At 33.6% G+C, this 17,524-nt stretch overlaps 1 protein-coding gene across 1 annotated transcript; it reads left to right on the top strand.

Moving 5' to 3' along the window:
- The first annotated feature begins 7,201 nt into the window (after positions 1–7,201).
- On the top strand, positions 7,202–10,682 carry LOC108336984 (dihydroneopterin aldolase 2). The gene is made up of 4 exons (XM_017573423.2): positions 7,202–7,350; positions 8,059–8,087; positions 10,188–10,338; positions 10,481–10,682. Exons 1-4 carry the CDS (start codon positions 7,202–7,204, stop codon positions 10,680–10,682), a joined length of 531 nt encoding a protein of 176 aa, XP_017428912.2.
- Positions 10,683–17,524: the final 6,842 nt, after the last annotated feature.

The following is a 17,524-nucleotide window of genomic DNA, read 5'->3' as shown; positions in this document are numbered from 1 at the left end:
TATGATTTAGTATGCTTGCCAAGGAGTTAATACTAATAGGAGCACCAACATTCGTCAATTAATGAGAGATTTTTTTGAGTTATTGATAGTATGTAGAAACATTCATAAATTTATCCATGCGAGTGGAAGATAAATCCTACTTGAGAACAACAATATAGGAATTCTGGTTGTTCTGAAAAATGACCATTAAACAATTTTAGGTAGCCATAACTGTGGATCCTTTCTCTATGACAGTGGTGAGGAGATCAAAAAGAGATGGTAGAATAGATCCACTAAAGTACAATATAATAAAGAGTGGTTAATTGTTTGTGATTAACATCGGTTGGACTAGGATGTTGCTTCCTAGGTTGAGGGATTATATGGTGAAGAACTCTGGCAACTTGAGCATGAGTTTCAAAAAGTTCAACCTATATAGCTTAATGGTCATTCTTCATGTCCAACATGTAAGAGATACTATTTTTTATATTAGTGACCGTGAGTGTTGGGTAAAATTCAAGTATACCTGATGATGTGGAGTCAAGATCAGAGTTGGTTGAAAACATGACACCAATGGTGGGAGACATGTGTTTGACAAAAAGAAGAGGCAATGGTTGGGCTGGCAAGTGGCAAAGCATAGTTGCTTAGACTAGAGAATGACATTCGAGCAAGAAGGGAGGGGTGGCTCATGGCTGTTGAAAGATGAGGGGCAACACGAGTTGGAGAAGGAAGGGAGTGAAGGTGCTAAAAAATGTTGGTGAAGGGAAGGCACAATGGTGATTGGGAGTGGTGGCAGCGCAAAAGAGAGCCTTGGTGCGTGAGATGATGCAAAAAAAAGAAGGAACACACAATGTTAAACGCAAAGAGGCGAGGTCTGGATCAGAGAGAGACTCGTGATACCATATAAGAAATAAAGAGGATTTGAATGTGAGTTTCATTATGTATTGGAAATAGGTATATATACAAAAAAAAGTATGATCTAAATAAGGAATGTAATTATGCACAACATAATTACATAATATTTAATAGCCTTATTATAGGAATTTGATTAGCTTAACATGTTTTACCCTCACATCTTTACTTCCCAATTTTCTCTTCCATCCCTTAACCTGGAACCTCCGAATTTCACACTTCCAAGTCAGACATTGGGATTCAACCTCAATTTACATCGTTTTAATATTTTAGAACATATCTTTTTGCTTAATAGCAACACCTTTGATCCTCCCCTTTTACTTGAAAACAACATTCTAGATCATACTCTTTTACTTGATAACAACACTTTAAATCCTACTCTTTTGCTTAATGACAATATTTTAGATGTTATTCCTATGCTTAATAACAACATTTTAATTATATCCTTGTGTTTAACTACAAGAACACTTCAAAACATACTCATTTTCTTATTGATTGCGAAATATTTTTATTTTATATTTTTCTATTGATTATGAAATTCGCCCACTACTAAATTATTAATGTTAACTTACACGTGACATATTATGATGTATATTCTTTTACCATCTTAATATGACATTAATTGAAATATGTGAATATTTATAATTTTTATCATACAACACGAAAGCTTCAATAATTATGAATAAAACATTGTTTTTGTGTCTATATCAAAAATAAATGTTTCTTTATCATGTTAAAAGAAATATCAATGAATATTTTAATTGAAACAATTAGAATAAAACCAATATTTTTTAAATATTGAAGAACTAAATATCTTTATTGAAAAACAAGAAGATGCAAGTTACAAATTATAAAGTAATAGGTGAAAAATTATGTTTTAGTTTTTTCTAATTTTATTTTTTTAAAACGAATCTATTGTATTGAATTTGTGCAAGAATATGTTATATCTGAATTTTTTTCAAGGATCAAAAGTTGAATTAACAAAAATACATTTTCAAATCTTCCTTTAGGTGGTTGGTTAAATAGTACGTTTTTTGAATTATTAACACAAAAGATTAATAAAGAATAGTGATATGCATATGAATAGCTAGAAATGTCATCAGTCCAAGTAATATACACAAAATATCAAGATTTTAAAATCTGTCACTAACCTATGACAAATTATCATAATATCCTCCATTTCTTCATTCATAATCCTGATAATAATACTAAAATGAATAACATAAAATAAAAATAGATAATAAAAGAGTAACAAACATAAAATAGTTTACCAAAACATGAAAGAAGTCCAAAAACAACATAAAAACTATCTGTGTTCCCCCAACACTTTATAGTAATCTTGAAAGACATTTAGGACATTTTCATTTCATTATCAACTTATATATCATGCACTAAGTATCTATTATTGGAGAAAACCCATGATTCCACCAACCTACCCTTCCTTTTCTAAATTCAATTGACACCCAAGTTTATACAAAACACCATAGAAGTAAGAGGTAAATAGTTTCTAAAGAAACAAAGAGAAAAAATTAATGGAACTTCAATAAGACCCTCCTCCTTCTTCACTTCCTCCTCTTCTTTCATCCCTTCCTCCTCAACTCTCTTTTCTTACAACCAACTAAAAAGAATGGACAAATCAAAACAAACACACACCACCACGAACACCAAAGCTCCAATTTGTGCTGGTGTTGACGACCATGCTTTTGCAAATCAAAATTTAGGACAACATGCCCAACAACAACTAAGAAAACAAGTTAGAAGAAGACTTACCAACATGCCTTATCAAGACAAAGGCCAATGAATATGGCAGAGGAAAGGAAGGAGATTGTCATTGCCTTCAAATACCACAAGACTACCATGAAATTTGCTAACGAGCATTAACAACAACTGGACCATCATCAACAACATCAATTGCTGTCCTTTCAACTTTCTTTTACTCAAGGTTTAGACCAAATGGAAGATTCAAGGCTAGGAGAAGGATTGTGATGTATTCACAACTCTCAAACAAAATTTCACACTACTTGAATGAATTTTCCTTCTCCTCATCCTTCCCACCCCTTCCTCCTCTTTCTTTTCATCCCACTCCTCTTCATCTTCCTCATCCTCCTCCTCAAGCATCACCTGTAATTCCAACTTTTTATCTTCACACCATTACATCCCTACTCTCTTCCAACCCTTAAGCTAGAACTTCTCAATTTCACACGTCCAAGTTAAACATTAGGATTCAACCTCAATCTACACCATTTCAATAATTCAGAACCTACCCTTTTACTTAATAACAACACCTTTAATCCTCCCTTTTATATTTAAAACAACACTTTAGATCCTACCCTTTTGGTTGAAAACAAAACTATAGATCCACTTTTGGTTGAAAACAAAACTATAGATCCACCCTTTTGCTTGATAAAAACAACACTTTAGATCATACCATTTTGCTTTATAACAACACTTTAGATCCTATCATTTTTCTTGATAACAACACTATAGATCCTACCTTTTTTACCTAATAACAATATTTTAGATGTTACCCATGTGCTTAATGACAACAGTTTATATATTATCCCTATATTTAATAACAACATTTTAGATGATATCCATGTGCTTAACTATAACAACACCTCAAAACCTACCCTTTTGTCTGGCAAAAATAAGTTATCAGTATGATTTTACTCAACTTCAACATTAACTTCCCCTCTACTTTCGACTCATCAAGACGCTCATTCGATTGGAATATCACATTCACAAAGAGAAACAATTTCCACAACGATGAATTCCATTAAATCCAATACTACAAACCAAGCTAGTGGAAACATGCATGTAGCCATGAATAAAGAGTACAAGGAAGAGAGTAGATCATGGAACAACAACATCATATGTAATGGGATGATACTACGAGTATGATCACTTTAGTTTGATGATATGATTGCTTGCAGCAAATGGAAAATAATGCAGTTGAAGTCAACGCAGATGATACAGAGATCTTTGATGATGAACTTGAATTTTTTATGTGGAAAAATTAATATTCATTAAGACAATTTTATAGTAGTGGACTTTCTGGATTTAGTCCAAGTTCCACTTTACTTGAGTAAGTTCTGACAAGTTTAGTTGCTTTTGAAATGAAAATGTTTTATGAATAAAAAAAATTAACAAAAATCAAAATAAATCAACTCATGTAGAGAACATTGTCATTGAACTAGTTTGTAGACAATTGTCTTCCGGAAAAAAAAACTTTGCAAAGTCTCTAAGATGACAAAATGTGTTCAAAAAATGATGGAAATAATTGCAAAATTTTTATTATGCGTGTTGCGTTACCTTTTTCCATTATCACATTCATATTACTTTATTTTGTTTTAGAACGTTGTCTTTATATTTAAAAAATATATAAATCTTTAAAAGTATTATATATTTATGATTTAATTTTTAGTGAAACATTATTTTATTTTAATTGGTTAAACCCATTCCAAGTCTAACTTATTTTTAAAGAATGATTTGTTTGGAATTAATGCATCAGTGCTACATTTCACACATCTACCATAATTATTTTTAAATAATTATTTGATAGTACTCCCTATGACCAAGAATAAATACTTAAAATTCATCCATAACTCTAAAATGGTAGCTACAGTAATAGACTTGGATGCCACTAAGATTTATTACGTTTTAAACACCAATATAAAAAATGTGTTTATAAATAGAATAACATTATTTTAAATCAGAAAAAATTGTATAATAAATTAAATAAAACTAATTAATTAAGTTTGACGTTACTTTATTTTTGCAGCAGAAATTGTCTGCTTTAGTTATGTTTATAAAATAAAACAAATCAGTAAATTAAGCATTGACAAAGACATAATTGCATATTTTAAACATTTATATCGGTTAGGCATAAAAATATCAGATTTTCCTTCTTTCACAATTAAAACAGATTTTTCTCCTTTTACAATGATTCTAGAATTTTGTGACTTCTTATTTTTTATTATGGCATTGTTGGAATGATTTGCAAATAGATATAAACAATGCAATCGGTTTTTTTTATGATCTTTTGCAATGAAAGAAAAAAAAAATAGAACTGTCAAAAAGGTTGCCATCCATTTGTAAACAAAAAAACTAGGAAAATGAGCTTGAAAGAAGCAATCCCTAAAGAAGACTCTCAACAATTAATAGAATGAAACCAAACTAGTGAGTCATGTAAGCATTGTGTATTTAATTCCCGCTTGAGAATTTTGTGACCTTATTTGGTTCAGCTTATTATTTTGTCATTGTTGGGATGATTTGTTTTTTTTTTTTTCAAAACGCATAATCTTTATGAGATGTTAGGTAAGAGTATTAATTGCATGCATTATTCATGAATGTTTTGGTAAGAGGTAAGATAAGGTTTTAAGATGAAAAGTTGTGAAGTGATGAAAGTATGTGAGTGTTGCATATATGAATTTGTTGAGAAACATTTTTGCAGTGAATACCCACCCTCTTTTACTTGAAAGGTAGCAATATTCTGAGCAAGATTAGGACCTTTTGAGGTGAGAAAAGTTGGTAGTTCTCAATCTTAAATTGAATATTAAAACAATTGCTTCTTGTTTATGAATTCAAAAATTGATGGTGGAAGATGGTAAAAAAAATTAAGAAATTAAGTTATTTTAAAGTTATCATTCTCTCTTTACATATTTATAAACTTTCCTCACAAATATCTTGTCTTTTCTTTGAAAAAACAAAAGTCTTTAGTTTTCAAATCCTATGACTTTTTTACGATTACTTACAAAGTAGCAAGAATTTTTTCATAGAAATCTAGAAGGCTCTACAGTTTTATCATATGATAATATTTATTTAATTTTTTATTATTACCTTTTCCTCTATTTCTTATTAAAAGCTATAGTTTAATTTTATAATTTAAATATTTTTGTTTTTTAAAAAGTAAAAAATTAATTGAACAACTTGTTTACGAGAGTTAGTAATGTTTTTTGTTTTCATATTTTGAAATATGTTCTCTAAATATATATATGAACTATTTGTATTTTATTTATAACTATAATATTATTTATATAACGGGGAATAATGTCAATATCTAAATAATAATTTATTTACTTTTTTATCTCTAAAATTGATTTTCAACTCTTTTTATTATGATGTGAAGAAAGAATGAGTTATGTAAAAGTTGTTTAAGTATCAAAAGATATTTATCTATAGAATATCATCTGTAACATAGAAAATATAAAGCTTCAATGAATAAATTAGATTTGAGTGGTAAGTTGTCCCTTTGTGCGATATTATTGGAAATAACAAAACAAAGCGGGTGAATGAAAAATGTGTATTGTATGTATATTCATTAAAATTTGAGTGGTAAGTTGTTTTGTGCGATATTATTGGATAACAAACTATCAAACTTCTCATTCTTCATAATTTTTTGTAAATACATCAGCCATTTATATCTCAGTCTTGCAGTAAGTCGGTGTTATTATTCCTTTATTCATCATGTCTATAAGGAAGTGATATTTCACTTTTATATGCTTACTTATTGGATTTTTTGACAAATTTATATCAGAAATATTGTCAATCTTTAGCTGTATTGGTGCCTTTATAGGAACTTTTAATTCTCTTAGCAATTCTTCAAGCCAAACTCCTTGGCATGCTGCATAGCTTCTAGTTATATACTCAGCTTCACAGCAAGCTATTACTGGTTGCTTCTTAGAACACCACGAACATTTAACATGAATACATACCCATAGGTTCTCTTTCTTTCCACTGGATCACCACCACAATCAGAATCAGTGAATGCAATCAATTCTAATTCTAATTTCTTCTTCCCAGTTGGAAACAAAACTCCATAATCGGTTGTACCTTGAATATATCTAAATAATCTCTTAACAACAAGCATATGAGACTTCTTTGGACTACTCATAAAACTGCTCACCAAGCCCACATTGAATGACAAGTATGGCCTGCTGTTGTAGAGAAATTGCAAGGTTCCACTAATTTGTTTGAACATTGTCTCATCTTCATTTTCTTCAGATTCACCTTTCGTTAATTTCAAATTAATCTCAATAAGACTCTTTACTGCATTGCATGAAATCATGTTGAAACTCTTTAGCAATTATCTAGCATACTTCTTTTGATGCAAAACTAGTCCTACAACTATGTAGATGAATTCCATACCCAGGAAATAACTCAATTTTCCCAGATCTGTCATCTCGAATTCAGCTTCCATGGTCTTTTGGAATTCTTCTATGGCTAGTGGATTTGATCCAATAACAAGTAGATCATCTACATAGAGATAAATTATCAACAAGTCTTCTCATGTGCCTTTCTTCACATACACACCATGCTCTACAACACATTTTGCAAACCTGAGATTGATCAAGAAGGAATCAATCCTTTTATTCCAAGCTTTAGGAGCTTGTCTCAATCCGTAAAGAGTTTTCTGCAGTCTGTAAACTTGATGTTCTTTACCCTTTTCAACAAATCCAGGAGGTTGTTGGACATACACCTCCTCCTCTAAAGGTCCATGCAAGAAGGCTGATTTTACATCAAGTTGAAACAATGGTCAACCCCTTGCGCAAGCCACTATTATCACCAAACGTATAGTTTCTATCCAAGCCACTGGTGCAAAGACTTTAGAAAAAATTAGTCCTTGCTGCTAAAGAAATCCCTTTGCCACAAGCCTTGTCTTATGCTTTGAGATTGAGCCATCAGGATTCAGCTTCTTCTCAAAACCCATTTTACTTGAATATAAACGTTTGCTAATTGGAAGATCAGCTAGTCTCCATGTTTCATTCTTCTCAATGGATCTGAGTTCCTCCTACATTGCATTTCTCCAAACTAATTGTTTTAGTGCCTCATTTTCATTTATAGGTTCTGCTTCAGCTAGTAATGCTATGTGAACCAAATCTCCCTCATCATCAACTTGTGCATCATAATACACCTCAAAGTTAGAGAGTCTTTGTGGCATTACTCTTTGTCTTTATGGTCTTTGAGACGCAACATGTTGTGGTGCAACATTGCTCTCAGTAGCTTCCTCAGTTTCTATTAGTATGGAGTTATCAATAACACCATTCACCACTGTTTTCTTTAGACTGGTCTACATTTGTTTCCAATCCCAACTCTTATTTTCTACACTAGTGGAAAAATACCTTTCTATGATGACCTATTATGACGGATAAAAATTATCCATCATAATAGGTTGATTGGTGGCAGAATCGTAATAAAAGTAAAACATATTATAACGTAGTTTTGTACATCAGTCATAATATGAAACACAGTGGCAAACTTGTAAATAAGTCTAAGACATATTATGACGTAGTTTTGTATATCAGTTATAATATGAAACATGGTGGCAAACTTGTAAATAAGTTCAAAACCTATTATTATGTAGATATGGACACCTGTCATAAGGTGTGGAAATTTCTTGATGTATTATGACAATAGTGCAAAAACAACGTATAACCTCATGCGTTCAACGTCCAACCACTCAATAGCCAACGTTAAAAATGACCGGTGACATTTTTGTAAATAAATACAATTATTAAACGTCGTTTAGAATTGTAATTCGACGTAAAAGAATATAAAAAATCGAATGCCCCAACGTTAGATGTCAAAAGGTTAGTGAATTCAATAAAAATTTGAGCGGGAGATTGAAAATTCATTCACTTTATCTTAGCGCGCGAGACTCTCTTCTCTGCTAAAACTTATCTCGAACGAAGTTTGACGACCATCACATGTAATCTTTCTTTCATTTAATACAAATGCATGTTAATTTACTACTTTAGATATGATTTTCGTTATTTTTTACCGATTATTTTCGTGTTCTTGTCCTTTATAGGCACATTCTACTTTCTCTCTCACTTGTGGCAACACTTTATTCGGATGAACGAAGGTTAGTTTTCATTTTCGTTTTCGTTTTAAAGAACTTATTTGTTGAACTTGTTTGTTGTTATTTTTTGTTGAACTTGTTTGTTGTTGTTGTTTGGTTGAACTTGTTTGTTGTTGTTGTTTGATTGAACTTATTTGTTGTTTGTCATTGTTGTTTGTTGTTGATACTATATTACATGTTCATAGTTCATGCTTTACAAAATACCAAAAGCTAAAATTTATTGTTTTTCTGTTTTTCAGGTATCGTAGAGTTGTAAAAAAGATCACAATTAATTAAAAAAATAAAAAAATTAATTAACGTCGTTTGTTGATAAAATTTGACGTTAAATTTAACGTCGAATTTTTTAAATTCGACGACAATTTAATGTCTCCCGATAGGACGTCGTTCTCGAATTCGACGTGAAAGACCCAAAATATTCGACGTTGTATGCTGTTTTGTACTAGTGTGACTGAGTTTTAGAATCAGTCATAATATCTCTCTGCCTCTCTAATTTTTCACATTTCCCTCTTGCTATCTCTAATTTCATGTTCCCTCTCACTCTCATTCCTTTCTTCCTCTCTAAATCGCGCACTCCTCCAAGAACACTCCTCCCTCACCATCACCGAACCACATCTTCATGCTCTCTACTCCTTGAGAGAATCAGGCACCAAAACCTAATCTCAAAGCACTCTCGATTTCGCGTTCGCTCCTCACCGAACTACATCTTCTTCACTACCTCAAGCGTCGCCTCAAACACCAAACCTCATCTTCTGCTAGGTTTTCCTTAGCTCTCACCTTTTGACCGATTGTTTTTCCTTTTCCTTATTTTTTCACCGATTGAGATCGATTTCTATCTATTTACACTGATTAAATCTTCGTTCCAACCTTTTCCACCGATTAAATCCCTTCCTACCTCAAACCCTAGAATCTCCTCAGGACAAACCTTCGAATCTAGGGTTTGCCTTTGATTTCACCGTCTTCCGCTGTGTCCTTGTTCGTGGACTCGATTTTACACTGCGACAAAGATGTCTTTAGCCCTTTATTCTACTCATCATAATGATGTTATTTGTATGAATTTTGATTTTAGTTATTTCAATTAAAACTACATGCTTTTGGTATTTTTGGTTTGGCTGGAAGAAAATCTCTGGAATTTTTTTTTGGAGTTTATGTTTCTTTTTTGTTGTTTAAAATTCAGATAAAAGACTTTTTCAGTATTGAACCTGTATTCCCCTAATAGCAGAGAGATGCTAAACGATGACAAATTGTGGTTTTATTACATACTTGTTTTTGTTAAGAGACTACATTCTTGACTCGAATGTACATGGTGTACATGTATATGATACTGAGCAAGTCAATGTTCTATGTTTCCATCTTGATTATCAGCTAAAGCATTTTCTGTTGAGCAATTCAATGTACATGTTTTATACTTTAGTTTTGTTGTTGCTTTGGTTTACTACTACCTTGACATTCCATGGTTTTCACGGAGCAAAGCCAGAAGAAAGGAAACTAGGCCATAAGTTCGTGGTAGATATAGATGCTTGGATGGATCTCGCAACTGCTGGCAAAATTGGTCATTTATCTAATACAGTTAGTTACACAACAATATATAAGTGAGTGGCCAACAAATTTAGAATGTCTTGGTTCTGTTTTCATCATTTGATTGCATGAATTTCTAGTGGCACTCTTCATATTGGTTAATGTCTTAATTTAGTAGTTGTAATCTGATTAACATGTCAATAATTTGTGATGCAGTATAGTTAAGGAAGTTCTCGAAGGGTCACCTCACAACCTTTTGGAATCAGTGGCCCAAAAAATTGCAATAACTACTCTGACAAATCATAAAGAAACTTTTGTTGTTCGAGTGAAGGTTGAAAAGCCTCATGTGGCAGTTCAAGGTCCAGTTGATTACTTAGGCATTGAGATTCATAAACGGAGAAGCAATTTGCCAGGCTAAACTTTTATATTTGTTTTGGTTCCACTCTCATATTTTCAAGATCCATTTGACGCAAAAGTAATATAACTCTTTCCCTTGGCCATTAATTTTTTCTCTATCATAAGTCAGTCTTGCTAATAAAATTAGAAGTTAAAAAGTTAGGCATACAAAATAAACTGTAAAGATAATTGGTCTCTCTAAAAGAAAAAGACATTCTAGAGAGTTATTGATAGAGTTGCCTAAGTATTGATTTTCTCTCATCTTCCAAAATTTAGACATCCTATATAATATAGTCATTGTTCATGTTTGGTATGACAGGAAGAAATGCTCATAATAGTTTCTCTATTTTCATCATGTTTAGTAACGTATTGAGGGATGTAATATGTGTAGGATCTAACAATCATCCTCCCCTGGTTGTATCCTGCCTCCACCCAAGGTTTGGAGCAAATTAGGCAGAAGCAGTTATTGGTGACCAAATCCTGATTTGGACCCATGTGAAGTGCTCCTTTTATATATTTGACTTGCCATATATTTTTACTTTATCCAAGACATATCTTATTATTAAACCGGAAACCGTGAAGAACTTGTAGGGGTCATTAGCAATTACTAGTTATTGTTCCTGATCGTTCTCTTGTGGTTCTCTTATGTTCCTTGCATAAGAAAGCTAACACATTGTCCATCAAAAATATATTAGAGGCGTAAGTTTTCCTTTCTATTTTGATTCCTTCCTATATTATTATTATGATGTAATGGATGTCTGCCTTTTGTATAGGTCTTTGGAAGCTCATTCAAGGTTGCGGGGTGTTCCATCGATTTCTAGGAAGAAGATGCAAATAATCACACCTAATGTAAGAGAAGTTGACCTTTGTTTTGTGTTTTGTGATTGCTATTTTTATGAGGAATTGGCTATGTTGTTGGTTGATTGAAATTTGGTTTAGCAAAATTGATCAAAGTTACATGGTGCAAAGGCTAGCTAGAGTATAATATGATATTTTGTGTCCTTGGTTTGAATGAGTCTTGATTATTTGTATTTAATTTGTAGTGTCGATGTCAATTGGGCAGCTATGAGTGTGGGTATTATGTAATCAAACATATGCATAAAATTATTTGTACAAACATGACTGAATCATGGAATAAGGTATTACTTATCCAACTATTCATTACAATATTGTTTTAACTCTATTATTTTATTTGTAGATCTTTAATGATTCATCTCCCATGGAAGCTGCAGACATTAGAAGGACATGGGCTTCTTTTATTTTAAGTGTTAATAGAAACTTGACTACAATTCAATAGTGTATGTACATTAATGTAATATTTGGATTTAATATATAGTTTCATGTATAAATGATGTATTAAATATTATTAGACAATTTAATGTTTCAAATGAATTCTATTTTGTTAGTTCCATTGAATTTGTTCATTTGAAGCTATATTGATTATAATTTGATTGGATGAGATGATAATACAGGAATATGATTATAATTTTATTGGATGTCAATTGTAATAATCAATCTTTTAAAAAAAACATATATTATGTCGTACTAAACAATGTACGTCATAATACATTGATTCTGAATTCAGCATATTATGATTCGTAAAAATATTTGTCATAATACATCAAATATTATAATGTATCAACACATTTACGTCATAATATCTTTTGTCATATTATAACGGATAAATGAAAATTTGTCATAATAAATTGCGCATATTATGACTGATTTCAAAAACTACGTCATAATATGTTCAAGCTATTATAAGTAAATTTATGCTACGTGATGAGTGCATATTTATGCTCACATTTATGCTTTAAAATTTAAATTTTTGATGAGATATTTGTGCTTAAATGGTTGATTTAAAGAAGATTTGTGATGATTGGATTGATTGTGTTTGGAAATAAAAGGGACGTAAAAAGTTTGTTTTAGTGCATAAATTATTCTTGGATGTTCTAATGTTTATTTGTGCAGCTGAAATTATAAGTTCTATTGGTCCAAATGGAAATTCAAGGCCCAAAATCAGGTTTTATTTGAAAAATAATGTACAGATGGGCCAAACAGACAACTTTTACCCTTGCACCTCCAAATTTCTCTACATACACCCCTCTTCTCTTAACCAGGCCCAATACTAAGCAAAACAGTAACCCTATTCTAAATATACCTCCTAAATTTCTCTACCCATACCCCTCCTAAGCCAGACTCCACCAGATCATGCCACGTATCCAAATCCTCCCCACACAGATCTAGCCAACAACATGTCGCCACATCACCTCCCTTGCCACATCATCATCTTCTCTAACAGAGAAACCCTAATTCCCAACCCTAGCCGTCAACTGCCGCCGCGCCGCTCCACCGCCAACCTCAGCGCCATCGCTCCGTCATCGAACAACCACCTAGCCGCCGTCGCACAGGAACTGCGCCGCTAGTGGCCACCATCAACCACCTTCTTCCACGGCCAATAACCACATGTCGCACCGCCATCAAACCCAACAACGTCATCGTCTCCCATGGCAGCTATCATCGCGCCACCACGCCGCAAGCAGAGCCACCATAGGTCGAAGCCTCCACGCATCAGACCATCACCGGATCTGCAACCGCGAAACCGCCGCGCACCCCACCATCGAACACGCACCAGCCACCGCGACCTTCGCCACCATCCATCATCTTCACCACAGCTTCTCCATGTCGCGCCACCATCAAATGCGATTCCCAGGTCGCGCAATCCAACCCTAGACCGTCATCCCCACCATCTTCCTCGCCGCACCATCGCACCACCAAATCGTCCTCCACCAACGATCAACCTTGCCGCGCCGATCCGCCACCATCGCGAGTCCCACACAGCACAACAACCGTGCTCGTCTTCGCGTACCATCCGCGCCGCCACCATCTTCAACCGCCACCTTCCTCCATGGCAACCAACATCTTCCTCGCGTTGCCGGAGTGCAAGACCGCCGTGAAACCCCACTATCGCGAGCACCTCCTCCAAGCCAGCATCCAAAACGGCCACCACCTGCACTCAGGAAAACCAAAAAACAGAACTCCACCACCACGAGCTTCTTGTCCACAGCGGCGGAAGCGGGAGCAAGAATTTTCTCCAATCTCCAATTCGCGGCGCAGGTAGAAACGTAGGGGGAAGCCTTTTCCAGCAAACTCTAATTTTGGGTGGAAGGGGATTGACACGTGGCGGGCACTCATTGGCGCGTAGTCTTGAGTCAAAAATGGTCAATGATGTTTGAATCTGGTCAAAGAGTGGTCAACTGAGGGGTTTTCTTGCAATTTTGGGAAATTCAGAAGGGGCAAAAGTGTAGATAGAGACAATTTCAGGGTATTTGTGCAATTTTAGAAAGTCAGAAAAAGCTAAAAGATAAAATTCAGTTGTTGAATTAATTTAATTTGGGAATATCAACAAAAAATATCCTCCAAATAATGTTATAATTATCTAAATCTTTTAGTTATTTGGAAGATATAAGATAAAAGATTTTGTCAACTGAATATCTGAATACTCAGAGTCCAAGCCCTATATAAAGAGACCCAGGGGGGACTTCACTTAATTCATTCATTCTCTCATACTCTTCTCACTTTTCTTTCATCTTGTATTCAACTCCATTCATGGAGAGCTAAGCATCTAAGGTTATTCTGCTGTAATTCCATTATGGATTCTGAGGTTAGATTGAGTTAATGCAATTGTTTACTTTGGTTATTGATTTAATTTGTTCTCTCTATGTCTTTCATCTCTCTATCTTGTTAAAAGCAAAGATTTTTGCATCATAATGTGTTTGAATCTACATGCATATTAATTATATGAGTTTTAGGGTTTCTAGGCTTAAATTGAGAATCTACTTTGATTTAATTTAGGAACTTTCATATGATTAAATGATTTTTACTATCAATTGAGAATGTACTTTGATTGATTAGTAATAATTTCAACTATAATCAATTGAGAATTTACTTTGATTGATTAGCTTTTAATTTGGTTAGGAGATTTAAGAATAGACATGATTAAACACAATAGAATTTGATTGAGAATGTACTTTGGTTGAATTTATTGTGAATAATCTAGAAAGGTTTTGCATTTGATTGAGAATTTACTTTGGTTAAATGCATGATCGCCCTCAAATTAATTAAGAATGTACTTTAATTAATTTGAAACTTAAACAATAATCAATTGAATAATTATCCGTGAATAACCGATGACGAATCTACCTTGGAAAAGCAGTGGAATTAGCCTATTTCATCGTAACTGTTTTTAAGTTTCTTATTTGTTCTTTAAACATTCTCCAAACATTACTTTTATCCATAAGCATTGCATAGCATTCGTAAGAGTCAGATATTCAAAAGCAATTCCGTGTTCGTTGGGAGACGACTCAAGGTTACTTTAGCCCTATCTACTTTCTTGAATACTACTTGGCAATACTGAAGTTGCCTTGAAAAGTAGTATTAATTTGATAGCTTCAACGACAGCCTATCACTATGTCATAAAGTGCACAAACTTACTATAACACCCAGAACTATGTCTCCAGTAACTACGTCATAATATATCATTTTTGTACGTCATAAAATGTCATTTTTCCACTAGTGCTAGCACCACAACATCTCTACTCAACACCACTTTCTCTTTGACTGGATCATAGAGTTTATAAGCTCCAGTAGGATGATACCCAATAAACACCATTGCGTCACTTTTATCTTGTAGTTTGGTTCTTTTGTGATCAGGTATATGTCTAAAAGCTAGAGACCCGAAAACTCTAAAGTGATTGACTGTGGGTTTTACTCCAGACCAAACTTCCAATGGTACTTTACATTCTAGCTTCTTTATAGGACACCTGTTTAGGATATAGACAACTGTTGATACTGCCTCACCCCAAAACTTTTGTGGCAATCATTTCTCTTTGATTAGACTTCTAGCCATATTCATGATTGATCTATTTCTTCTCTCAACAAGTCCATTATTCTGAGGTGTATATGGTCTAGTAACCTCATGTGCGATTCACCACCCCAAAGGTATTAGAGGTGTATTCACCTCCCCATCTATGACTCTGAATCTTCAACAATTTTCCACTCTCCCTTTCTACACATTCCTTGAAGCGTAAGAAGATATTTCTAATGCTTCACTCTTTAATCTGATTACATACACTAATATCATTCTACTAAATCCATCCACAAAGGTAATAAAATACATGTTTCTAGCTAATGAAGGCACTTCAAAGGGTTCACATATATCAGAGTATACCACCCCTAAACAATCTTTGAATCTCATGCTCAATTGTGCTTGAAATGACTTTCTGGTTTATTTTCCACCCAAGTAGGCCACACACACACTCTCGGGTATTGTAACATTTTGTATTCCGAAAACCATGTTTTTCACACCAAGTTGTTGTACATCATTGAAGTTTAAGTGACCAAACCTCAAATGCCACATCCATCTATCATTACTCTTCATAGTAGACAAGCATTGTAGGTTCTCTACATCCTTCATGTTTATTTGGAATGTTTTGTTCTTGGAAAGCTTGCTCCTTAAGATCAAATTCTTAATGATATCAAATAACTCGATTCTGTCATAATTTCACATGACTGCTATAAAACCTTTCTTCACCTACTAACCAATGCTTAACAAATTACACTTCACGGTAGGGACGAACAACACGTTGGAGATTACTACATGCGAACCATTCTTCCTTCTAATGACAACATCTTCAATTCCTTCCACCTTCAAAGTACTATCATCAATAAATTTTACCTTGCTTTTCTTTGTTGTATCAAAGTTGATCAACCACTCTTTATGACAGGTCATGTGATTCGAACATCCTGAATCTAGATACCAAGATTCAATCTGAGAGCCAAAACTTTCTACAGTGGTGGTTACCATTAAGGTCAATGGTTCAGAGTCCGAATCTTCTTGTGCCATATGAGTCTCCTTGTCCTAATACTTCTTTTGCTTTTCCTTATCAGCATAACACTCATAAGAGTAGTGTCTGAACTTGTGACAATTAAAACAGTCCACACTTCTTTTATCTTTCTTTTTTTGATTCTTCTCATCTACCATTTCTCTCCATTGAATCAGATTTGTCATCTTGATCATCTTTAACTTTGTCAGCCTTCTAATTTCCCTTTGCTTGTTTTCCTTTCCACTTCTTTTGTTTCTTTCTTTCATCATCTTTGAAGTGATGTACCTTCAATGCTTGCTCATCATTCTTGATAGGATTTCTATCAACTAATCTCATCTCACGTACCTTCAAAGAACTTTGAAGTTCTTCAATCTTCATCTTTGCCAGATCTTTCGATTCTTTTATAGCCACCACTATATAGTCAAACTTTTGCGACAAAGATCTCATGATTTTCTCAACAATCATGAGCTTAGTGATAAATTCTTCACAGCCCTTCATTTGATTCGTGATTATGAGTATTTTGTTGAAGTACTCACTAATTTTATCATTATCCTCCAACTGCACTAACTCATATTACCTCTTAAGGGTTTGAAGGTTCACTTTCTTGATTTTTTCACCTCCTGCATGACTTCGTACCAGAATATTCCAGGCTTCCTTAGTAGCGGTTGCATTCTCAATCTTCTCAAAATGTGCATCATCGACACATTAATGAATTATGAACAATGCCTTGTTATCTTTCTTCTTAGCCATAACCTTCTATTCATCTATGGTACCCGAAACAAGTTCCTTGCAGTCATCTCAACCACATCACTCACATCTTGGAACTTGAACAACACCCACATCTGTGTACTCCATCGATTCCAGTTTTTCTCCGTAAGAACTGAAAGATTCACAAGATTATTCCCACTAGCCATTCTTCAACCACGTTACTTGATCAAGAAATAAAATCTTGGCTACAAATAACTTTTTATTGTTATCT

The sequence above is a fragment of the Vigna angularis genome, chromosome 7 (genome assembly GCF_016808095.1).
Source record: "Vigna angularis cultivar LongXiaoDou No.4 chromosome 7, ASM1680809v1, whole genome shotgun sequence".
Lineage (NCBI taxonomy): Eukaryota > Viridiplantae > Streptophyta > Magnoliopsida > Fabales > Fabaceae > Vigna > Vigna angularis.
The sequence above is the reverse complement of the archived record's forward strand: the minus strand, read 5'-3'. Positions and strand labels throughout refer to the sequence as shown.

Bases quoted from the DNA above. Each gene is read 5' to 3' on its own strand.
- LOC108336984 (XM_017573423.2), top strand. From the start codon at position 7,202: ATGCTCTACAACACATTTTGCAAACCTGAGATTGATCAAGAAGGAATC. The intron at 8,088-10,187 runs TAAAACATATTA...GGTTTACTACTA, and splicing joins TGGCAGAATCGTAATAAAAG to CCTTGACATTCCATGGTTTT. The intron at 10,339-10,480 runs GTGAGTGGCCAA...TTTGTGATGCAG, and splicing joins AGTTACACAACAATATATAA to TATAGTTAAGGAAGTTCTCG.